Genomic DNA, 24,874 nt, shown 5'->3' with positions numbered 1-24,874 from the left:
CCTGCTCCCCTTGGGCAACCAGCATGAGGATCTTTTCATCCAGAGGGTCACTGGCCTTCAGGGCGGGGGGCAGTCTGTCAGGGTCAAGACCCTCTGCTCTGGCGCCTAGTGGTTTTAGAGTTAAACCCCAGGCTACCTAACTTCCCTAAGCGTCACTGTTTTTCCTCCGTAAAGTGGGGGGAGAACAGGGCATTGTTGAAGATTAAATGAGAGTGTGGATGGGCACCCCTCAATAATTGTTAGCCATGATTATAGTGATGGTAATAAATGTTTCTGCTGTTTGTAGGTCCACATGTTTGGATCTCTGAACTCAGGGAGTAACTGTGCATTAGAATTATTCCAGAATGCCATGTACTCCCCCCACCCCTCCTGTGTGTGCCCTCCAGCACCAGGTGCCCTCAGGCCTACCTGCATCCTTCATGGCAGCCCGCAGCTGGGACCAGTTCAGGCATCCTGACCGGTTACTGTCTTGCTTGTGGAAAACCGCCTACGAAGACCCAAACGTTAAGGGAGCCAGGCATTTCCAAGCACCACCCGAGAACCCCTCTGTGCCCAGTGTCTACTCTGCAGACACAGTTGGGAATGTAGACTCCATTGGCAGGGCCTGCTGCCAGGATAAGAACATGGTGGAGGGTTGATCCAGGATCCCACCACCTCTCCCATCTCTTCTTAAAGCTCTGAGAAAGGGAGCGGTCTTTTGGTCATGGGGGATAGACAGTCTGGGTATGTGTAAAGGTGTTTAAATCTCAGCCCAGTATCCAAACTTCGAGGGTCTTCCAACTTTATGACTCAGGAGACAAGGGGGAGAGTTGTGAGCAATGATTGGAAAAGTAGGAAGGAGCCAGTTTATGAAGGACTTTGATGTCACGCTAAGGAGTGTGGACTTCCTCTGAGGGCCATGGGAAGTGATATGATCTCGTGTGGGCTTTAGAGAGTCAGGGGACTAGTGCCACAGGCTCTCTGTGATTGCCAGGGAGAGAAGGAGGTCTCCCTGGAGACAGAGTCGAGAAGATCGGGTGAGTAGTTGGGTGTAAAGGGCTGAAAGGGAGAGAAGTAAGTACCTTATAGACTTTGCAGGATTGCCTTTGCTGCAGCATCCTGCAAGGAGGTGTGGTCAAGATGTGTTCTTACCTGATAGAGCATCAGCTGCTTCCACAGGTCCCTGAATTCCTGGATGCTCACAGTGCCTGATGCATTAAGCTGGTAGCAGGGTTAAGGTCAAAGCTGCAAGGGGAGTTTCACCTATGCCTCTGGAGGCAGGAATTGGCCCTCTGCACAGCAGTGTGCAATGTATGGACAGCCCCATTCAAGGTCAGCTATCTCTAGTGGCCTCCCCTTGCCAGAGAGTCCAGCCCAGGGCTCCTGGCCCTTGCTAGGAAGGACAGAAGGAGCTGAAACACAGCAGCACGGGGAGAAGTGCTGATAGCGGTGGCAACAGTGGCAATGACAACAGCTACCATGTAGTTAGTGAAGCAGGATATTTTGACTTGGCCAATTTGAGGTGATTTAAATTTAAAAAGCACACAGTTACATGTTTCATTATTGCTAAAACCAAGTTATGGAAGAAATCAGGTGGTTCAGGATGCTTCTTATATTCATCATTTTATGAAAAGTTAACAGCTTAGTGTTTGGCCTTGTAATTGTGTCCTGATACCCTTGCATTAGGGAGACAGGCTTCTTTATCGGTGTGACTCCTTTTTCAACTGGTAGGTGAGACAGGTGTCAGCTGGCCCATTATGGATGATGAAATGAGGGCTCAGAGAGTCTGATTGCATCCAAGTTCATGCAGCTGGAGGCAAGGTTGGGACCTGTTCCAATGCTAGGACACTTGACCTCCATCCCATGCTGTCCACGTCCTCTGCAAAGTTTCTGAAAAGACTGTGTTTTGTATTTGCAATGTCTCCCCACTCCTACCACCCACAAACATACAAATCCATCCTATGTGCCTATCTTTTTAACCAAAGTGTCCACTTAGATAAGCAGAAGGTCTGTTAGGAAAACCGCAGGGCTGAGAACCAGGAAAGGCGTTCCAGCAAGTTGTTGAACTTCCTGAGCTCCATGCTCCTGACCTGTAAATGGGGGCAGCCCCTGCCTAGTCACCAAACAGAAAACTTAGGATCCTGAACTCTTGTTAAGTGTCCTGTAAATCTAGAAACTAACCACCACCCTGCAGCTGCCCCATCAGCACTATCAGTCTATTGTTATCAGTAGTTTATATTGATCACTTTTCTGAGGACAGACCTGCCCCCAAGCACTTTACATAACTTGTCCCATTTGCATTCTCACACTGATCCAGCAACCAGGCTTGAATTCATCTCAGGCTGTAGATGTGGACCTGCAGGCACTCTGAGGCTGAGTGACTTGCCCAAGATGACCCAGCTGGTACGCACTGGGGTTGGGATTTACACCCAGGCAGCCTGGCTCAGGTGGAGCTCTCAACCAGCAGCGTGCCTCTTCCCACAGATCAGAAAGGATACATCCAGTAGGGCCAGGATACCCTGGCAAGCATCGAGGCTGAAGAGGGGCTGTGTGCTCCCCAGACCTGGAAAAGAACAGGAAGAGCACATGGGGGCTGGCCCAGGATGCATGACACGGCCCTTTTCTAATGGGACCAAACAGTGCAGCCTAGGCCAGCCACAGGTTCCAGTAACCATCATTTATGTGGGAAGGGAAAAGACAAAGAGCCATGGAGAGAGGGGAATCTTGATGGTGATCTCTGCACCCACGTTGCATTCAATCCCTGTGGAGAACCCCAGTCATAGCCTGGCGTTGCTTACACAGTGGGGCAGAAGAACTCACCCCATGTATCTAGCAAGGGCCAGCATCAGAGAGCTATAGAGAGAGATCTGAGAGATCAACTTGTTCAAGCTCCCACCTAAATTAGGGGTGCTTTCCTCAGATGTCTTGACAATGGTCAGTCATTTATAGGTGCTCTCATGGATGGCTAGTTCCATTCAGGAGACACCTCCTAAGTTCATTCCAAAGGAAGCTCCTATAAATTCCCCTCACTAGTCCTCATTCTGCCTCCAGGAAAGTATAAATGGGTATTTGTCTCCTCTCAACCTTTCTCCAAAGGTTCCCCAGACCATATGGTTTCTAAACTCTCATCACCTTCTTCAAGACCCAGTGAAAGGAGGCCTTTCCTCAGAAAAGGCCAGCATCTCTCTAAAGTACCAAGCCTGGATCGCATCCTGCAGATGCAACGTGGTTAAGTAGAGTTTATATGAAAATGGGTCTTCCACTTGCAAATTTTTCAGTCTGCATTTTCCAAATTATGTCTCCAAGGAAGATTTTCTGCACATAAAGAGCTTTGAGTTCAAACAAATTTGAAATAGGTGCTTTTCTCCATTCACCAGACACCTTAGTACATGATACGTACTGAGGGGCCAACACTGAAATTTTGATTGACACAGAATTTCCCAAGTGCAATTGACCACAGAACCTAATCCCTTCTATTTCATGGAACACTTACTAAAACCTCTTGGTTTCTAATGTTTCTTGGAACACAATTTCAAACACACAAATCTAAATGCTTCCATTAGGTACAGCCTAACTCTGAATTAGCACATTTAATAGCAACAATTTAAAACTATCAGCTCATGTTAAGCTCGAGGTCACCTAAATTAACCAGATATCGTTCCCATCAATTGCCACAAAATGAGGTCTCTTCTGTGAGGAATGTGTGCAAACATTTTTTTAAAAGTAACAAAATGGTCATTTTGAATGATCATCCTGACTTCATTTCATCTTTTGGGTTTGGGCACAGCTTATAGTGAATGTTCTGAATTTCAGTTCTGCTGTCTAAGATAATAATTCCTCCCAGCACTGTGCCATCTGCACATCTGGTCCCCCTGCCTTCCACTCTGCTTCCCAACCACTGATAAAAGTTGAGGAAGTGAAAGTGGGGGGCGGAGGGGAGGGGGTTGAAGGGGAGGGGAGGGGCAGAATCCAGACTTTCCTCTAAACATCTAGATACTCAGCTGTAACAGAGAATGATCCCTCTGGTTTTATATTTATACTAGAGGCCTGATGCACAAAATTCATGCAAGGGTCTCAGCCCTCGTAGCCCTGGCGGCTGCCTGCCTCAGCCCTCGCAGCCCCAGCTTTGTCTGGAAGGTTGTCCAGACAGTCTTTCCACTGTTTGGCCATGGGTATGGATGATGGGACTAGTTTTTTGGTTGTTATTTTGTTTTGTTTTTTTTTAATCCTCACCCGAGGATATTTTTCCATTGATTTTAGAGAGGAAGAGAGAGGGAAATACAGATAGAAACATTGATGTGAGAGAAACACATCATTTGGATGCCTCCTGCAGGAGCCTGGGCCAGGGCCTGGGCTGGGAAGGAGCCTGCAGTCAAGGTGCACGCCCTTGACCAGAATTGAACCTGGGACCCTTCAGTCCGCAGGCCAACACTCTATCCACTGAGCCAAACCAGCTAGGGCAACATTTGAATCATTTTTAAAGTGCATTCTTCTAGATCAGCGGTTCTCAGCATGTGGGTTGCAACCCCTTTGGGGGTCGAATGACCCTTTCACAGGGGTTGCCTAAATACATCCCGCATATCAGATATTTACATTATGATTCATAACAGTAGCAAAATTACAGTTATGAAGTAGCAACGAAAATAATTTTATGGTTGGGGTCACCACAACATGAGGAACTATATTAAAGGGTCGTAGCATTAGGAAGGTTGAGAACCACTGTTCTAGGTAATTTCCCTGGAATTTTTTTTTCAAGTGGAGGAGAAGGAGAACTCTTGTATCCTATCGTTTCTAGCATCTCTTCTGGCTCTTGTGCCCTAAGTACACTTTGAGAAACCATCTGAAAGTTATTTCAAGCCCTGAGTTATACAATACCCTGGCCTATAACTTGTTTGGGTTTGAAGTCTTGTTTTCATATAAAGAAGAAGCAATCACATATGCGAGGTAGGAAATAACCTTTAATGTTTTGGCTTACTTTTTTCATTTTGAAGTTTATTTTCCTCCCTGGAGAATTCATGTTAGTCTCACTCAAAATAGACTTATAAATTGTTTTTATGTGAACTTTAAGCTTTCCTAATGATGTATCCCAGGCTTCATCTAACAGCCTCCTCACCACCCGTTTGTAGCCCTCCGAGGTGATGTGCTCCCTCCTTCCAGATTGTTACAGGTTGATCCACTTAAATATGAATTCATCAGAGCGCTCCCTAGTGGACTAGTCAATATTTAATATTTATTTTCCCTGTTGAGGAAGCGGGTATAGTTTTTCCACATGGAATTTATATGCCAAGAAGGGAGTACTCAGCTATTCTTCTCAAACTAGGAACACAGCAGAAATCTTCATTTTCACTACCATCTGTCTCCTCACTCAAACTCAGCAAAACAAACAAACAAAAAAGAAAACTAGTTTCCAAGCTGCATAAATTCATTTACTGCTCTCTCAGACCACAGCACCCACCCTGGTGTAAGACACAGCTGCTCAGGGGACCCGCACACAGCAGCTCCCACATCCCACCAGGGGGGAGGGAACAGACCCAGAGTTCAGAATGGTGTCCCTGAGTCCTGCAGGATGCATGACCCCAAAGTACTCACCTGACCAGGTCAGCTGGTTCAGGATCCTCTGCAGTTGAGCTGCATTTATTTCCGGACACTGGAATGAAAGCGGAGGGACAGGAGAAAAATCGTCATTATGGGAGGCTCGCTAGATGCAGAGGGGCCCAGCTCACAGGGGCTAGGACACCCTCTCCAGCATCCGCTCAGAGTGGCACAGATGCCATTTCTGGGCAGAATAAGTGACACCATGATGTTGCACATAAGGAATGTGACTAGTCATGGAATTAAATCTGGAATTTCATAAACTTTTACAATAGTTTTTAACTGGGTGCCAAGCCCAGAGCAGCCCAGCTGGGCAGGACTCTTAAGAAATAGCCTAAGAGAGCAATGGCTTCCCATCTGGGTTCTATAGAGATACTTTATGAGCTGGGCAAACAATTTGGTTTAAATTTCACTCCTAATAAAATATCTTCAGCCAAGGTATTTTAATTTTAGATTCGTCAGGAGCAATTCTTTACATTAACATTTAACTTGAAATTATGTTAACAAAATACAAAGATCACAAATTTAAACTTATCAAATGGATACATATTCTTAGTATACAATTTAAAAAATCTTTAAAGTATGTTCTTATTGATTTTAGAGAGAGAGGAAAGGAGAGAGGGTGAGAGAAACATCAGTTGGCTGCTTTCTGCACACCCCCTACTGGGGACCAAGCTTCAACATTTAACTTGAAATTATGTTAACAAAATACAAAGATCACAAATTTAAACTTATCAAATGGATACATATTCTTAGTATACAATTTAAAAAATCTTTAAAGTATGTTCTTATTGATTTTAGAGAGAGAGGAAAGGAGAGAGGGTGAGAGAAACATCAGTTGGCTGCCTTCTGCACACCCCCTACTGGGGACCAAGCTTCGCAACTGGGGAACAGAACCAGCAACCTCTTGGTATATGGGACAACGCTCAACCAACTGAGCCACACTGGCCTAGGCAATAATATACAACTTTCATCCATTTTAGACATATTGGTATTCTCGAGGAGATTTCATTACATAAAAGGGCAGCAGCAGAACATATTTGGAAATCCCTGATGTAGAGAAAAACTTTTATAAACAACAAATGTTAAATTTTGACTTATCGCCTCTGGCTACATTAGGCAAAGCACCATGGATGAATGTGAGAGAAGATAGGAGGGCAGGAAAGATATTAATTAAAGCCACAGTGTTACTAACATGCTCTTCCATTTTTAATGAAATCGTGCAGATGTCAGGCCCCAGCTGTCCAATGTCTTTCTCACCCCATTTCCAAATAGATTTAGTGTCCTGCAGGTTAGGGACAGACAGGCCTCTAGAGCCCTCCACACTCCCTGCTTCCTCTGGATCCAGATCAGCCCAGGGAAAAAACTCAAGGAGACCAGGTGTGTAGCCCTGGGCCCTCCGCCTTCACAAGGTCCTCTTCCCAGGCCCAGCCCCTCTCCAAAAGACCACCCAAGAGGTCTTTCTCTCTGGGCTTCCCTTAATGTCCCTCCTCAGGCCCCCAGAGCTTGTCATTGCCCCGCCTCCCCACCCCCACTACTGAGTTCTGACTCTGCTATATTCCATTTTCTCCTCCAACGAATTAGTGTAGCCTTCAAGAACAGATAGGCATTCTGCAGGAGCCTTCTGAAGACAACAGCTCCACGCACTTGTCTAAAGACTAAGGACTTGAATAGAAAGTGGCAGCTTGGAGAACAGGTCACCTTAAATCACAGTTCATACACAGGGTCAGGCAGAGGCAAGCACATACTCTGTGCAATTATCTGCTCCACTTTGCCCCTGCTCTGCCCACTTCTGGCTACCACACCTCTTCAACTTGCCTTTTCAAAGAGTTTGGTGAAGACTTCATCATGCCCTTCAGTTTGGTCTACAATTTCCTATAGGAATAGACACATAGAAAGACATAATTATTCACCGGGATACACGAGCTCTCATACACACAACTCATGTCTCACAGCTCCCGGGATTCTGAGATCTGGAAGTTTGACCTTGAGCTCTATCTTAAATTTTCTACCACAGCATTCACACAGCCCTCATTTCTCCAATTCTTGCTGTCTTTGGGGAAGTAACAAACAGTGAAATGGGCAAAAGAAACACCAGGTAGAGAGAAGCAGAAGAAGGTAAAAGTATAACTCATGCCCCTGGGGCTCTGGGCCCTTGAAGACAGGACCTGACCAGAAGGGCAGTTCTGTTGGTGCAAAAACAGTAGAACCTGGATACTCTTAGGGCACAATAGATACTGTATCATACGTGCCACAAGTAGGGCCTGCAAGATCTGAGGACTTTCTCCCCAACCCTGAACATGAGGGGAGAAACCCAGCACCGTGGCTTGGTAAACAGTCCCAGCCATGTGGAACTCACCCGAATACTTACCTTAGTGAAGACAGCTCCGGAATTGCTGCCAATTTCACTGAGGGAAAACAAAAGAAAGAATTCCTCCTTAGGAATCATCATGGGAACATTTTGGCCAAGCTTCTCCCTCCCCGCCGGGAACTCTTCCCAGTTCCTTAGCTGACACATCATGTGGGCCTGTCCAGCTCTCACACCTCACCTCCCACTGCTCCGTGAAGTGTAGGTCCAGACACACGGCACGCACACTGCTTATATCTCCACACGTGCCAGTGCTATTTCTCATCTCGTGCCTTTGCTCATGCCAAGCCCTCTGCTCAGCACACCCTTTACTTCCCCCCACCCTCATGTAATGATTCCCACTCATACCTTAGATTCTTGAGATCAAGTCAAACTATCAATGGTCAAAACATGAAGGAAAAAACTGGATTCCAAGCATTGAAGGGCTGTCATGGCAAAACAATCATAGGCCAAATACTACGTTTGGCCGGGATATGTACATATTGGTTTACCTGCACATACCCGTGGTGGCTGGGCTTGCCGGCTGATGACAGCCTCCCCTCATCTCAAACATCCCTGTCATCCCTTAGGAATCACCACCTCCCAAAAGCCACCCCTGCTTTCCCCAGGATCATGGAAGTTTAACTGACGCTCCTTCTCAATGCTCTTCTAACACCCTGTGCAGATAAATGCTTGCCCTGGACAAAGTATAACAAACATAACTGCTCATGTAACTGTGTCCTTTCCAGACCTTGAGCTTCTGGAGGACAAAGGCCATGCCTGAGCCTGTTCTGTCTTTCTCTGTAATGTCTAGCAGTGTTCATGTGTTAGTAGGAAGAGAGTGGAAGGAAGAAGGGAAGGATGCCCTCCATGTAGAGAGCTGCCCCGCTCTCCTGATCTCCTGATCTCTCTTCTGTATTGGCCACAGAGACACCATCTGCTGCCTCCCCACCTCACACTCCTGATTGTCCCTGGCCCGAATGGGCCCGACCTCTGGGGGAGGCCCGTGCCCTTACTAGAAGATGTGCTTCCTGGAGAAGACTCTGATCACGAACTCTGACACCTGCCAGGCCTCCGATGTGCAGGGCACGATGAGGTACGTCCCCGGCTCCAGCCACAGCTCCTGACTCACTTCCTTTTCTGGGAGAAACACCTCAGGAAAACTCAGGGGGGTATTTTGCAAGAAGAACTCAGGGGGAAGTTTCTTCTGGTCATCATGGAACTGTAGATGGAAGACAGAGGGCACCAGTTGAAGTGAATACCCCGGGCTTATGGCCAGGAACCAGGAGTCAGGTGGCCTCTTATCTGCCAAATCCCGCCTGCCCCAGTGGAGGATGGGATGAAAGAGTGAGGAGTTTGGAGATGAAGACAGAACATATTAGGAGTGGGCACCTTTGCTGGAACCCTCTGTGGGGTGGAATGAACATTTGCCATAACAGTGAAAACAACATCCTACACAAAATAAAGTGAGCAATGTCACTGTGCCTGCACTTTCTAGCCAAAGCCACCCAGCTGGTAACAGTCCCAATACCCATGTTCTGTATCCTTCCTGAGACTGCATTCGTGCATGTGATGCAAGTTCAAGGTTGATTATGGTCACAGATGTAGATGCATCATCTACCATCTCCCCACCATCATAACAGCTACATACAAATACACTGGACTTCCACATCATCTCAGGGAAAACAGCCTCCTAAAGGGGAAGGAGGACTAGATAGGAACTCACAAGACCTGAATCAGGTTCCGACATTGCCTGGATGTGTGTTTTGTTTTATCTTATATTCATATTCATTCTCTCTCTCTCTCTCTCTCTCTCTCTCTCCCTCCCCTTTTTTCCCCCCCCCCCCCCCCCCATCCTCCCTCCTTTATTCTCCCTTTTTCTCTATTTTTCCTTTCTTGCTCCCTCTTCCCTTTGCTCCCACTCAGGGCTGTGGAGGAAGAGGAGGGCCACATGGGGATCTTTTTTCCAGTGTATGTACAGCTGTTAACAAAGACACTATCCACCCAAGCAAAGACGTATTTCACAGATTCCACTCAGGGCTGGGGAAACAAATGTATCTCCTGATGACATATGCTTTCTTTTATCAGACAATGAGAACTACAGAATCATGCTGTTGCCATCTTGGCCTTGGCTGCTAGGAATCGCAGAACTTGATTTTATAATTAGCCATACTAGCTGTCCTACATTTAGTTTTCTTCATAGAATCAACTGCTTACTTATCCTTCATTTATTTATTACTCTTTTCTTGCCTTAGTAAGTTTTTAAGTGGCTTACAGTTTTGGTCTCTTTACAATTTTATTGTCATTGACCCAAATTCTGTTTAGAAATAGTCCTGATAGAAACATGTTTTATTCTTTTTAGATTAATAGGCAACTTAGGGATCACTCAGTGTTCCCACAGGAGGAAAAAAATAAAACCGACCCAAGACACCCAATGCAAAATGGTTTCTTTATAAAAATCCTTTATATTGTTTAGTCCAGTCTGAGAAAATTACGTTTTTCACTCCTGTGTTCTCTGGGGACTAAAATAATAGCTGCCACCCTGCAGAGGCTGGGAGGGATGGCCCAGCCTCCTTCACGGAGCCCGCTGGGCTGTCACTGCACCTGAAATGCAGAGTTGTTGTCCTCTGCTCACATTTCTGTCCCATTTTCCAATCCTTTGTCCCTTGTCCCCAAGGAGGTGGGCCGCATGGTCTCCTCATGTCTCATATGTTATAGATCTATTTTACTGTGGGTTTCATAACTCAGGCAAGGCTGTGATTTATCAGCCTTCCTATGCCGTGACAGTCTTCGATATTGGCCCTAGGTATTTGTGTAAGGATTTAATAAATTCTAAGATTTATGGGTTCTGCACCAGGCTCAGAGACCTCCCTGTAGAGGCATAAGGAGTTCTTGGGGCCCTTGGATAGGAAAGAACAGCAGAAGCTCATTACCACCCCCACTCCCCCACTCCAACACAGAGGCAGTTGCCATCCTTGTCAGACATTCTCAGAGCTCCTTGGAAAAGGCTGCTCCGGTCAAACCAAACCTCACAGTAGCTGGGCCACATGTGGCATCGCTCGAAACCAGGGCCAGCTGGTCAAGTGTGGAACTCACCCTGTTCATCTGAAAAACAAACAAAGGAGACCTCGTTTGCCAGTGAATCCAGCTCTTCGTCAGCACAGACTCGAATGGAAGCTGATATATAAGAAGACTCAACCCAGAGACCCCTTCCCTCCCACGAGACCTTCTGTTCCAATGACATTTGAGTCCCCCATCGGGAATTCTGGGAAAGGCTGCGGGAAGGCAACCCTGTCTTTTTCAGAGAGAAGAACCCTGTCTTTTTCAGTATCGATTGTAAACTATGTGCTAGACACAATGAGCAGTCCTGCCACGTGGTCTTTTAAGTCTGCTCTTTGCATAAATACCATCGTCCCCATCTTACAGATGAAGAAACTGATGGTCAGCGCAAGAAGATGACTTGTCCTGGATCACATAGTCATGGCTAAGGGACAGAGCCAGGGTGTGCACCCAGGTCTGTGGGTAGACAGACATGGATGGTGAAGAGGACAGGAAGCAGGAAGAAAGGACAACCGCCGGAGACCCCCTGCGAGGCCGCGTGCCCCGGCATCCCACCTACCCTGAAGAGGTAGAAGCCGATGGCGAGGTGAGGCTTCCGGTTGCGGTGCCTGTGCCTGGGCTTCTGGAGCAGAGACACCAACACGCTGCAGGGCATCGGGAACATCCTGCCCTCCTGGGGCCTCCAGACGGACAGCAGGAACTGCGGGTTCCTCCAAAATGTGTCTCCGGCTGGAAACAGCAAGGGAGACAAGTCCTCAGCTCCGCCAGCATGTGGCTCCCTCAACACTGAGAGGTGCATAGATCCAGGGCACTTGCCCCAGGATTCCCACCGGAGGTTCATCTGGATAGAGTCACGTCTCCTCAGCCTCAGCTCTCTCCACCCTCCCATCTCACCTCTACCGCCCAGTTCTTCTACAGACACACGGGCTGAAAGTTCTTCTCACAGTGCCAGGCGCAGGTTTCCTGACCCATAAGCATCTGCTGCCTGAGAAAGTGACTCTTCAACTAACTGGGGAGAATGTGCCCACGGCTCCCAGGGCATCTGCATTTTAAGGGAACCAAGCCTTACCTTGAGGGCAGCTTCAGCTTGGGGACCACTCTGATGGGAGGGGGACACCAGATCAGGCCACCACAGCCTACTGAGGTCATACCCTACAGGTCCTTCCTTCCAAAGGGATCACTCACCACCTCCGTTGGGGAGAAAGGGACATGGGTCCCCAAAGCTTCCATTTTGAGAATTTAGATGTGCTTGTCTCCTGTCATTGAGGACCTAGAAATTCTTGATCCCTACCAAGTTCTAGGTCAGGTGGGCCAGATACATATGACATAGTTACTAGTCCCACCCTTCCTGGTAAGGGTGGTTACTTCAACCCATCAGTCACCTTGTCCTAAAACCAAAACAAGATACAGCCCACCCTGCCCTAACCAGTTTGGCTCAGTGGATAGAGCGTCAGCCTGTGGACTCAAGGGTCCCAGGTTCGAGTCCGGTCAAGGGCATGTACCTTGGTTGCAGGCACATCCCCAGTAGGGAGTGTGCAGGAGGCAGTTGGTTGATGTTTCTCTCTCATCGATGTTTCTGACTCTCTGTCCCTCTCCCTTCCTCTCTGTAAAAAAATCAATAAAATATATTTTAAAAAATAAAAATCATCATTCTCCCCTTTAAAAAAAAAAGATACAGCCCACCCTTTTCCATGTGTGTGTGCCTGTGGCCTCCTGGCACTAATTAGGAAAAGGCCCCTCTGGAAACGCAGCCCCTACGGGCTGGCAGCTTGACTGAGATTTCCATGCCTTTGTGAAAACTAGGACCAAAGGTTCCCCATCTTCCCAGGGACACAGCCCAGGCCAGAGCAGTCACCTTGGCCAGCAGACCCCCTCACCCCTCAGCCAGATGCCCTCTGCAGAGCACAAGCTGCACAGACGTCCACAGTGGCTCTGCCCGCCTCCCACCCTTGCCTGGAAAAGCTACCACTTTAGACCCAAGAGCCCTGGCCTGCTCCTGTGCACACACTCACCTTGGTGCAAATTTATGGGGCCCCCAGCTGTGGTTCCCTTCTCCCATCTCCCCTCCTGCGAGGTGTATGACCACGTCTGGCCCACGTCGTGACTCAGCAGGCCTGGGGTCAGTTTACAGATGACCAGGAGCTTGAAGTGTGCCTTGAAGTCCTGAAGCGTCATCCTGGAGAGGAAGAGGGAGCCATACAGAGATACATGAGATGTTGCCTATTATCAGGACCAACAGGGAGGCTGGAACAAAGCAGCGGCATCCCAGCCCTCTCCCATTCTCCACGCCCCTGTGCAGAGCCCAGCAGGCCTTGAACAAGGGAGTGGGGCTGGCTAGACTAGTTGAGGGTCCATCACAGGTTGCTGGAGCTACTGAGGAACCCCTTCCTGTAGCTGGAAACAGCCTCATACGACGGCTCCCAGAGCGGAGTGTTGCTGTTTTGCTGGTTGCACTGATAAAGCTGAACTGAGGCATTTATAACCAGTCAATTGACTTATAGATGTTCAGCAACCTGTTCTCAATCATTAATGGATAAAAATCTTTGCTCCTACTCACTGACTTTGCAATCAAGGCATGCTAATTGAGCTGCCTGATGCTCAGTTCACTTGTCTGGAATTGGAAATAACAGTATTTGCAGGGATTATGAGTTCAGTGACTACTTCAAAAGAGAGAGAGAGAACTGGAAAGGATGGGCAATGGAGAAGAGGACTCCTGGGAACAGAGTGGATGTTAATAGTGAGGGTGAAAAGCAAAGGCAAAGAGGAACAGAAGGATCTCATGTCAGACATCCCGAAGCAGCATCAGCTCAGGGCGTTTGGGTGACCCTTCACAATAAGAGGTGTCAGTGGGAGGAGTGCAATTTGGCTCTGGAGGGCACAGATGAGGCAGCGTATAGTTTGGCAAGACTTTGTAGTCCCTTCCTTTCTCATTTCCTTTCTATGCCAGGAAAGGCACAACCTTCGGATGGAGTGTACTGAGTGACACAAGAGCAGAGTGGAAGTTGGGGAGGAGGTGGCCACCCCCACACCCTGCTCTGAGCACCCGCTCTTGTCACAGAGATTGTGACTTTGTTTGCAGGGGCTGTTTGCCCTGCTAGACAGTGAGCCCCACAATGATCTTAGTCTCTGTATAGGACAGTGAGGGCGAACCTATCACACATGTCTGAGGTGACACGTGAACTCATTTTTTTGGTTGATTTTTTTTTTGTTAAATGGCATTTAAATATATAAAATAAATATCAAAAATATAAGTCTTTGTTTTACTATGGTTGCAAATATCAAAAAATTTCTATATGTGACACGGCACCAGAGTTAAGTTAGGGTTTTTCAAAATGCTGACACGCCGAGCTCAAAAGGTTCGCCGTCACTAGTATAGGAGATGCCTGGCATACATGGGGTGCCCCACAAATATTTGCAGGATGGGTCACCAAATGTCAGCCAGGGCATTTGTCCCTGGTCCTCGAGTCAAATACCAAAATTCTCCATCATCTTTCTTTCTCAGCAGCACAATCTTCTCCTTGGGGCTCAGTAGTTCCCATGTTCTTGAGCTGAAAACAGAAAAGAAATGTTTTCATGGGGAACGAAAGGATTCTGGAGGACATGCGAGACATTCTTCAGTAAATGTTCTATTTACTGAAGGGTTGTCATTTATTCTCATCTTCATGCTGCCTTTGCAGACAACTAAGTCTTACATCCTGCATTATCAAAGCAATGTGCAACGTTAATGGATCATTCACTATGAGCCAATTTCTGGGCGAGGCTCTTGACGTGCTTTATTTCAGTCAAGGCTAACAACCTTACAAGGTAGGGGTTCTTATTGCTATTTTAGAGCTCAGGAAACTGAGGTTAAGAGATTAAATCACTTGCTTTAAGCCACAAGGTTATTAAATGTCACAAAGCTATTTGAACCTATATTGGAATTATTTCTTTTCAAAGTCCATCATTTTGGACTTCTATTTCTGGAAGTGTAAGGCTTTCCTGTATCACTTTCATACCATAAACAACTAAAACAAAATATAAGGAACAACTGTTCCCAAACAGTAGATGGCAGGTGGTACAGGATCATGACCCCAAGAGGGAGGGAACAAAGGAGGTGAGTCCTAACATTGCCTAGACTTCCCTGGGCAGTGATGCAGAAAGTGGACCCCACAAAGAACCCAGCAGTGTTGCTGAGTGTAGGAGACAGAGTCCAGTGTTGCAAGAGGCCAGGACAGCTAGATTTTGCTGGGCAAAGTGCCTGAGAGGAGAGGGCTACGTGAAGAAGGAGCTCCAGAGAACTTCATAGGGGCTCCCTTGAGTCTTTGGCTGAAATCAAATGGGTGCGTTCATAAAGAAATCCCCATGAGAATGGACTATACACAGAAGAATTTCCAGAGCTGACACAAGGCTGGGAATCATTTGATGTCCCACCAGCCAGAGTTGAAAGACTTTGTTGACTACACGGGGTCTTTAGTAGAGATCCCAGAGGGTCAACACCTTAATAGAGGGGTCAGATTACCCCTGAAATAAAGATTTCTATAGTTCTGCTTTACGAAACTTCAAATTATCGAAATTATCCCTGAGCGATTTAAGTACCTGCAGAAAGAAACTAACATCCTTTAAAGGAATGCAACAAAATTCAACACTCAGAAACTTAAATTTACAATGTCAAACATCCAGTAAAAAAAATTACTAGGCATATAAAAAAGCAGAAAATATGATCCATGACCAGGGATAACACAGGACAAACAAACCTAGAAATGAGAGAGATAATGGAATTAGCAAATAAAGACATTAAAGCACATTCCATATTCTCCAGGTTATAATGGGAACTATGGACATAATGATGAGAGAAGTGGGAGATATTCTCAAATGGAATCTCTAGAATCAGAAAATGCAATATCTCAAATGAAAATATACACTGGATGGGATTAAAAATCTTCATAGCAAGAAGGGGGAAGGACTTTACCACTGGTCTCCCTTTCTGCCTATGCCCTACAGCCAGTCTGTAGTCTGTAAAACCCCTATCCTTGTAGGGTTGTCTTTAGGCATAAACAACCTAATGTCGCTAAATAGGACCAGAATGTAGGGCCCAATTCGGATCTGTCCACCTCTGACTCAGCAAGCCCAGTATTGCATTGAACCATGCCAGGAGAGGAACACTGGGCTAGACTGCAAAGACCTTGGTTGAGTCATGCTCTGAGACCTTGAATAATTCACTTAGTCTAAGCATCAGTTCCTTCATCGGTAAAATGCAGCTAAAAACATCTGCCTTATAATAGCATTATTTGGAGGATTAAATGAGATAAAAATTCAAAGGACTTAGCACAGCGCTGGCCAGTTCTTGATAAATATTTCACCTTAATTACTATAAGAATGAGAAAGCAATCTAGATATCATTAAACCTTTTCTAAATGTGAGAGATGGATCTTTACAATCTGAAACCTTTCCTGATCCAAGGGAAGAACACCTTGGAATTTGTGTGCAGATGGCAACCTCCTTTGCAGGTGTCAGCTACCCCTTCCTCACCCCTCCAGCCCGTCTCAGAACTTCACCTGTCACTCCAGTCTCCTTTCCATTCCACCTTCCCCCAAGGGTTCCTCAGCTTGACTAGATATTCAGGCTTGTGGTGGCAGGTCACCTGCACAAAATGAGAAGTGGTTTAGGGGGCTGGGCTGAGCACCAAGGGCAAGTGCTACAGGTATCTGGGTGAGATTCACACCTGCACAGGAGACTTTGGAATGGAGCATCAAAGGCCCCTGAGAGTTGGCAGAGGAGACAATGGCTCTGCTACTTACTGGCTATGAGGCATAGGGTAAGTTACTTAACCTCTCCATGACTGTTTTCTGATCTGTAAAATGAAGCTAAGAGCCACATCTGCTATAAAAGATTGAATGGTGGCCCCCGAAAAAAGTGTCTATCCAGAACCTACCAATGTGACCTATATGTAAAAAAGGCCTTTGCAAGTGCAATTAAGTTAAGATTCTTGGTATGAAATCATTGCCCTAGCCAGGTTTGCTCAGTGCATAGAGCATTGGCCTGCGAACTGAAAGGTCCCAGGTTCGATTCCAGTCAAGGGCACATGCCCAGGTTGTGGGCTCAATCCCCAGTGAGGGGATTGCAGGAGACAGCTGATCAATGATTCTCTCTCATCATTGATGTTTCTATCTCTCTCTCCCTCTTCCTTCCTCTCTGAAATCAATAAAAAAAAAATCATCATGTATCCAGGTAGGTCCTAAAGCTAATGACAAGATAAAAAAAGGGGAGAGCGCTGAGGGGAGAAGACCCAGAGGAGAAGGCCATGGAAGGCCACACGAAGATGGAAGCAGAGATGGGAGCTATGCTTCCCATGCAGAGGAAGGCTGAGAGCCACCACTAACTGTGAGAGGCAGGAAGATTTCTCCCTTAGAGCCTTTGGGGGGGGAGTGTGGACGTAGTGACCCCTTGATTTCAGATTCTGGCCTTTAGGGCTGTGAAAGAATACATTGCTGTTGTTGTAAGCCCCCACGTGTGGTAATTAGTTACGGCAGCCCTGGGACACTAACGCACCTACTCACAGGGCTGTTGTGAAGACTGAGTGAATTAACCTTTGTGAAGCAGTTGGAACAGTATTTAGCACATAATAAGTGCTAAGTTTTGTCAAATAAATCTAAAACCAAAATATTAAAATAAACATACAAATGTTAGCAAACACTAAATTTTGCTAAATAAAAATGAAAATAAATGTCAAGTTCTTGGTACACACGCACACAAATAATGGGTGGGTATCTAGGAGGAAGGAGAATTCAGGCGTGAGTTGAGTTCGAGAAATTTGAAACAGAATTAAAGGGAAGTGGGGGACTTTTGGTAAGTGAGGCTTTCTACAGAATATCAGAGGTTCTTTAAGATTGAACCTACTGATTTCTTATCTCCACACTTTGCACATGCTGTTCCCTCGGCCAGGAAGGCCCTTTGCTCCTTGTACAAATCCACCATCTTTCAGGGACCAACTTTGTGTCACCTCCTCTGGAAAGCCTTTGAATGTCTTCTCTCCTAGCTCTGCACCCCTAAAGCCTTTCACCTATGCTTTCTGCTCTCAGTTTCCATGTTCTTCCTTAACATTTTCAGATATGGTTTGTCTCCATACTTGACTGTAAGCTCTCTGTAGGCAGAGTCCCTGTCTAACTCCTCCTTCAATCCTTAGTAGAACTAAAAGGTAGATAGCAATGGGAGGAAACTAGGAGCCTGCTGAAAAGGAGCAAGTAGGAAAGAAGCAGGAATCTGGAGCAAAGTGAAGTTCAAGGAGGGTTGTGAGGCACAGCAGGGTGGATGGCCAATTGGCTGGGGCTTCCCTGTGGAATGGGAGATTGGGATGGTGCAGTGATGGTGGCAAAGGCTGTACCTACCACTTGACCCCAGAAAATAGGTACAGAGGTATGGGGAATCCCATTGGCTTTGGCAGGCACTGGAGGACCCACCAGAGAATTCACCCCAGATTAGATACAGATAATAAGATGACCCCAGGTTTTGGCAAGAAGCCGTAGGAGAGAAGGGGGTGCTGAAGGGAAACGGGGGGTGGGGGGATGGTGCATGGTTCTACCCACCTTCCTGATTCCTATGACAGTGTAGGCATGACCGTCCACTAGCCCGTTCTCCAGCACCCTCTCGTTCTATAGAGAGAAGAGAGCACCGTCAGTCCTGCTGGGTATGGCTTACCCAGGGACCTGTTTGGCTATAGCAAGGGGTTAGGAGGAGGGTGTGGGGAACACCCACGCTGTCCTGTTACCTTACAGTGTTCATAGCTCTTCAGCACCCACAATCTCGTTTGAGCCTGTAAGTCAGGGTACCACACTTTTTGGGATTGTAACCACTTTACATAGGATGAGCTCAGATTCAGAGCCACTAACTTAGTGCGTAAGGCAGCAGTTCTCAACCTGTGGGTCGCAACCCCTTTGGCAGTTGAACGACCCTTTGAAAGGGGTCGCCTAAGACCATCCTGCATAGCAGATATTTACATTACGACTCATAACAGTAGCAACATTACAGTTATGAAGTAGCAACGAAAATAATTTTATGGTTGAGTCACAACATGAGGAACTGTATTTAAAGGGCCAGAAGGTTGAGAACCACTGGCGTAAGATGACACACGGTAGCTGGTGGAGGCACAGCTGAACCCAGGGATCCCTGCCCCACTTCCATGTTCTTGGTAGTTATTAAATTAGACTGTAAGAACCAGCTGTGCTAGTAGAATACCTCACATGTAGTTGACACTTAAACTGTCAGCTCCCTTCTCTGCACACTATCTGTGCTCTATGGTAGCCTTGCCTGCCCTGAGGTGCTCAAGTTGAACATCAGGATGGTAGGTGCAGGGGTTGGTGGAAGTCTTGGGGCTTCCACCGAGGTGAGAACAGCAACGGGTGGCTGAAGAGGGTGGCAGCAGAGAAGGAGGACACCCTGCTGGCTCACAGCCCAGTCTCACCCCTGAGTGGGTCTGGCAGCCAATGAGGGTTCTGCCATAGGTGGCTTGGGTCAGGATGTCCCAGAGGTTTCCAGGGGCTTCTGCCAGTTTGATGGTCACTGTCACCCCACCGGTGAAGTCCAAAAGGGCGTCAGACACTTGTCCGCGCTGCAAGTCCTCATAGGAGCCACAGAGCCTGTCCGGGAGGAGAAAACATAGGCAGAGAAGGGAAGGGGCATTTATACTGCAGCCTGGGATAGTCCAAAGGAACCTCGCTTGGCTATTCCCTGGACATGTGTCTGCTAACCCTTCCCCCAACCCCAGGGCAAAGGAGAAAATATATCCTCAGAGTTCTTATCCTGTGAGCAACTCCATCCATTAGTGAAGGCAAATTCCTGAACACTTGTTCAGAGGGGGTGACCCCTACATAAAAGGCTCTGGATATGTCACATATATTCACTGAGTCAAGTATCTCACTTGATAAATGTTACCTGTCTCCTCTTGCCTTCCCTCAACATTGATGAGAGAGACAGAGAGAGGGAGAGGGGAAGGGAAGGGAAAGGAAGGGAAAGGAAGGGAAGGGAAGGGAAGGGAAGGGAAGGGAAGGGAAGGGAAGGGAAGGGAAGGGAAGGGAAAAGATTTCTCATGGTTGTCTTACTTAGCATAGGCCTTTTCCAGAAGAGCTCCCCAGAACAAATTCTTGAAGGTGGAAGAGACAAATACCAGCTGGCCAGCTTCATTCACGGGTAGTCGGTCATCTATCACCACAGGAACCCACCTCCCAAAGTGCCAGAACTAGAAGGAGAGAGTGCCCACTGGTGAAGGAAGATTATGGTGGAACATGGTCGGCCCAGGAGACAAGGACACGACTTTTCCAAGAACCTTCTTTCCGATGTCCCACCCTGGACTGGGGCACCAGGAGGACACTCACCCGGAACTGAAAGATGCCAGCATAGTTCTTGGTGAAACTCTGATTCAGGGGGACGACCTGGCTCAGGATGTCCTGGTGCAAAGTCAGAGCTTGCAAAGCAGCCAAGAACCAGCAGTCACCTAAGCCAGACAGCACACAGTATCTGCATAGATGCACTGCACAGGCATGCACACTCTCCAGGTGTCTGCATGGTTGTACTGCACATGCATGTATATGCTACAGGTGTCTGCATGAATCTACTGAGGATTTATTACATGCAAGAAATGCCTGGTCCCAATTGCTATCCTTTCTGGACTTGTAGCCTAATTTAGAAGGGAATTATATACTGGGGAGGAAAAGGGTGATTGAGAAAGTGTGGTGCAGTGGGGGACATTGGCTGGAATTTAGCCTTGACAACAAAAATTGAGTCATATTCCTGGACCAGCTTTTAGACTCTCAAATGTTCCATCCTCAGGAACACGAACCCAAACACAACCAAACTTTCTAAATTCCTGTCTCTGTAACTGATTTATATTCTTCTGGGAAAGCCTCAACCCTCTGGACTCCATTTCCCTGTCTGTAACATGGGTATCACTACACATGTGCCTTCTCTCATGGCCAAGTGTTGTTTCTATTACTCTAAAAAGAATCTTGGCTTCAGAACAGGCCTTCCTGGACCCTATTCTGGGGCATCTAGTGACAGGTGTGCCAAGAAGGAATCATTGCAGAGACTAAAGTAGAATGAGCACATCTTCCCAAGACAAAATTTTAGACCAGCAAACTTGTAATGAAGATTATCATCTGGCGGGGTTTTTGTGTGTTTGGCATTTTTTGTTGTTGTTGTTTTAATCCTCATTCAATGATATTTTTGCCATTGATTTTTAGAGAGTGGGAGGGAGGGGAGAGACAGAGAGAGAAACGTTGATGTGAGAGGGACACACTAACTGGCTGCCTCCCACACACGCCCCTACCAGGGCCGAGGATCAAGCCTGCAACCAAGGTTTTTGCCCTGGATGGGACTTGAACTCTGGACCCTTTGGTTTGCAGGCCGACACTCTAGCCACTGAGCCAAACCAGCTAGGGCTATGATTAGGCAGGTTTTGGCATCCCCATGCATCCTGGTAGGACCAGTTGATACCATTTTCCCAGCAAAGGACACAGCATGTCAAGGTAGAGTTCAGGTGGCCATTTCCCCCATTGGAATCTTTTGATTCTCCACTTCCCGTTAGCCAGGCCAGGCTCCCAGCTGCCACGTGTGTGTCTCCAAGGCTGTGCAGACTCACCTAACAAGCCCTGGCACAGATCCAGCCTTTTGGCCTCGGCAGAATAGAAGTGGGGGTTGATGTGCAGTTCCTGCAGAGAGAGATGGAATTGTCCTTCTGACCAAAAGGTTATTGGAGCCACAGTGACCATTGGGTCCCATATGCCCAAACTGGACATATGGGGACATCAATATAAAATACATATAGAAAATCAGGGCTGTCCCAGAAAGTCTGGCATTCAGATTCTGTCCATTGTACATCTTATTCCTTCTTAAAGCTCATGTAAGTCAGGTCCTGGAGAACTCTGTGTGGATATTGAGAAATAGCACTTGTACCAAAAATGCCTTTTCTTGGAGTTTCTATTAAAAATGGGAGTACCTCTTAGAGGGGGTATTCTGTTTTCCTAGAGGTCTTCCCATTCTTATTTTCCTCTTTCTTCCTGTTCCTAACCCCCCAAATAGTGGCCTTTCTGGCTTTCTGTGCTGAGATGTGGCCTGGGATGGGGTGAGAGATTTAGTGCTCCAGGACCTACACTAAATCCTTCAGTCTTTGTGGACACAGCCCACTCAGATGCATGACAAACTCTATATCAGCAGTTCCCAAGATTTTCTGGGAGAAGTAGAATCATGACTACCCCCTAGGAGATACACTGGGAATCTTACACATAGTAGGGACTTAATAAGTCTGGCTTTGATGGCGATGGCTGATTAGGGAAGAGAAAGGAGGAGAATTGATTTCACTAAATGTGCTCTGGGACTTACATGTAAATCAAGTTTGCGGGAGATTAACTGCCTTTGAACACATTGAAAAGTTGCCTTGTAAAGAAATTATTGATGCATTTATAAAGTGAAGAATACTTTTGTAGTGATTAATTGCTTCTTTCTTCTTTTCTAATTTTATCTTTATTGTTTAAAGTATTACAGATGTTCCCTTTTCTCCCCATTGACTACCCTCCTCACTCTCATTGCCTCCCCAGGCCTTCACCCCACTATTGTCCATGTCCATGGGCTTTAATTTGCATATCTCATGAGCCTGATTTGGGGGGAGGGGCATGTGAAATGTTAAAATGTGTCACTCTGGCAGATGGCACTGGCTGTGACTCAGGATGCCTTGCCATCTCAGAGGAAGCTAACCAGGACCTTACTGTATTTGGCTGCAGTTGCTCTTCCTTTTCTGGCCTGAGGGGGGAGCTACATCTTAGACTCCTCCCAAGATCACTCCTGTTTGTTCCTGGAAAATGGGTGTGTGAGGACTTACCCAGTTCCTGTTTCATGGGGATCAATGGCAGTAAGACTGGGTATCTGAAAGCCCTGAGCCCTCGGGAGGAAGGTCTGAGTTGACACATTTTGTGTGTTTGTTCGGCAGCCCCCTCCCCAGCCCTTACCGTCGGCCTCCTCCACTGCAGGTGCCCTGGCAGCTTCTGCAGCAGGTGGCCACTGCCGATGGAGCTCAGGGCGGCTGGGAAGGTGTCATCTTCAAAGAGGCAGCCGTCCCTCAAACACCTTTCCTGCAGCGCCTCATAATCCTGTCTGGGGAGCTGTGGAGAGGCCCCCACCAAGTCCTTCTGCCCTCGCTTCCAGCTCCTTTGGAAAGATGACCACAGAGGCATAGCCAGGTGTGGATAGGAACCGAAAGGGTCTTCCTGGGTGGTCTCGGTTGCTCCTGAAACAGAAAGCAGATGTTCCATTTACTCACTTCCTGTTAATGCTTTGTCATCCCCACAGAGAGGAGGAGGAATATGGAGAGAATGAGAGAAAGAGAAATTAGCCTGTGAGAAAGAAACAAAAAGTGGATGCACTAGAAGCAGCCTGCAAGCATGTCTGTACCAGGACGTACTCCTATACATTGTAGGGGTGACCCAACGGTCCTATCCATTTATCAAGATCTTGCTTAGCCTCCAAAACCCATGTTGAGCCCCTCCTCCAGGAAGCCTTCCTTGCATGCCTGGCCTTCACTGAGTCCCCCTTATTCTGACTGTCTATTGACTCACCATTTACCCCATAGAATACTGCCCTCTAAAGTGCTTCTCAAATTATCACTAGTGAAGGGCCTGTGTTCTTTTATTTCCAATTTGTCACATAAATTTAATGAAAATGAATTTATAGAAAAATTAAATTTATAAAAGGTATATAAGCCCTCCTTATTTTAAAAACATCAGATTCAACGGAAGTAAACTTACTGCATCTCATGACAAGCCTTGGTGCCTTGTGGGGCTCATCACAAGATCAAATTTCAGAATGAGGCCACACACACAAATATCTTCCTTTTATAAGTATTCCTAAGTCACCTTAAGGAGGGTCTAGACCAGTGATGGCGAACCTATGACACGTGTGTCAGAAGTGACACGCGAACTCATTTTTTTGGTAGATTTTTCTTTGTTAAATGGCATTTAAATATATAAAATAAATATCAAAAATATAAATCTTTGTTTTACTATGGTTGCAAATATCAAAAAAATTCTATATGTGACACAGCATCAGAGTTAGGGTTTTTCAAAATGCTGACACGCCAAGCTCAAAAGGTTCGCCATCACTGGTCTAGACCCAGGTGTGGACAGTTGATAGTTCTTACCAGTCTTCTGTATGTTACAAGCTGGGGGTGAAATTGGCGCACTCCCAGATTGCCACAGCTCTCTACAAAGGACCACATGGCTCTTGGTCATACTTGGAAATTCATTTGAACTATTATAAGTGAACCGTGTTGGAGCAGGCCCATAAAATAAGACTATGCAAATGAATAGGGAAAAGCTAACTGGGGCACAAGATATTAGCGTGTGTTGCCTAAAGGCATGCTGCCTGTGCCGAAGAGTTCTTTCCTTGGCCCCCCAAGGGTGTGAAGACTCCTCGGTCATGTTCTTCACATCAGGATCCATTTGCGCTCAGCAAAGAGCAGGGCAAAGACTCAATCTTCACTTTTTCTGTATTGGCTATGCTTGTCTTGTGTACAGTGTTAGGTGCTAGGGAGAGCTTTGTGATGGTGTGAAAAGAGGGTATCCCTGGTACTCATGATCCAGAGGAAGCCTTTGAGTGCTAACCAGCTGGTAAGACACCTGAGTCTGTTCCATGCCTGAGTCCTTGCCCTGATGTTCGGTTCATTCAGAAATTTACTGAGCACCTACTATGTGTCCATGCTACACACATACATCTGGCCCTTGGTCCACCTAATAAGGATAGAGTGTAGAAAGGAAACAAAAGATATAAGAACCATGTCCTTGCTCACAGGTGCTATAAACATGTAGCATTCTCCTAAGGGATGGCTGATTTCCAGAGAATTCTAGTATCCTGCCACACACCACTAAGTTGTCTGAG

The 24,874-nt window shown here is 46.8% G+C and overlaps 1 protein-coding gene across 1 annotated transcript in view; it reads right to left on the bottom strand.

The window, feature by feature from the left end:
• CAPN14 (calpain 14) overlaps window positions 1–23,175 on the bottom strand; it is a 25,259-nt gene extending 2,084 nt beyond the window's left edge. The window contains exons 1-18 of the mRNA XM_015566423.1: window positions 22,951–23,175; window positions 21,588–21,657; window positions 20,326–20,444; window positions 20,053–20,189; window positions 19,416–19,590; window positions 18,541–18,606; window positions 16,513–16,598; window positions 14,452–14,526; window positions 12,991–13,154; window positions 11,538–11,701; window positions 11,015–11,023; window positions 8,935–9,140; window positions 7,943–7,979; window positions 7,390–7,446; window positions 5,569–5,626; window positions 2,478–2,542; window positions 1,132–1,200; window positions 409–487 (exon numbers count right to left, since the gene is read on the bottom strand). Coding sequence (XP_015421909.1) covers window positions 409–487; window positions 1,132–1,200; window positions 2,478–2,542; window positions 5,569–5,626; window positions 7,390–7,446; window positions 7,943–7,979; window positions 8,935–9,140; window positions 11,015–11,023; window positions 11,538–11,701; window positions 12,991–13,154; window positions 14,452–14,526; window positions 16,513–16,598; window positions 18,541–18,606; window positions 19,416–19,590; window positions 20,053–20,189; window positions 20,326–20,444; window positions 21,588–21,657; window positions 22,951–23,175 — 1,861 coding nt within the window. The remainder of the gene's footprint in view (window positions 1–408; window positions 488–1,131; window positions 1,201–2,477; window positions 2,543–5,568; window positions 5,627–7,389; window positions 7,447–7,942; window positions 7,980–8,934; window positions 9,141–11,014; window positions 11,024–11,537; window positions 11,702–12,990; window positions 13,155–14,451; window positions 14,527–16,512; window positions 16,599–18,540; window positions 18,607–19,415; window positions 19,591–20,052; window positions 20,190–20,325; window positions 20,445–21,587; window positions 21,658–22,950) is intronic.
• Window positions 23,176–24,874: the final 1,699 nt, after the last annotated feature.

The sequence above is a fragment of the Myotis davidii genome, unplaced genomic scaffold (assembly GCF_000327345.1).
Source record: "Myotis davidii unplaced genomic scaffold, ASM32734v1 scaffold238, whole genome shotgun sequence".
NCBI classification, from domain to species: Eukaryota; Metazoa; Chordata; class Mammalia; order Chiroptera; family Vespertilionidae; genus Myotis; species Myotis davidii.
This window is presented reverse-complemented; position numbering and strand designations above follow the sequence as displayed.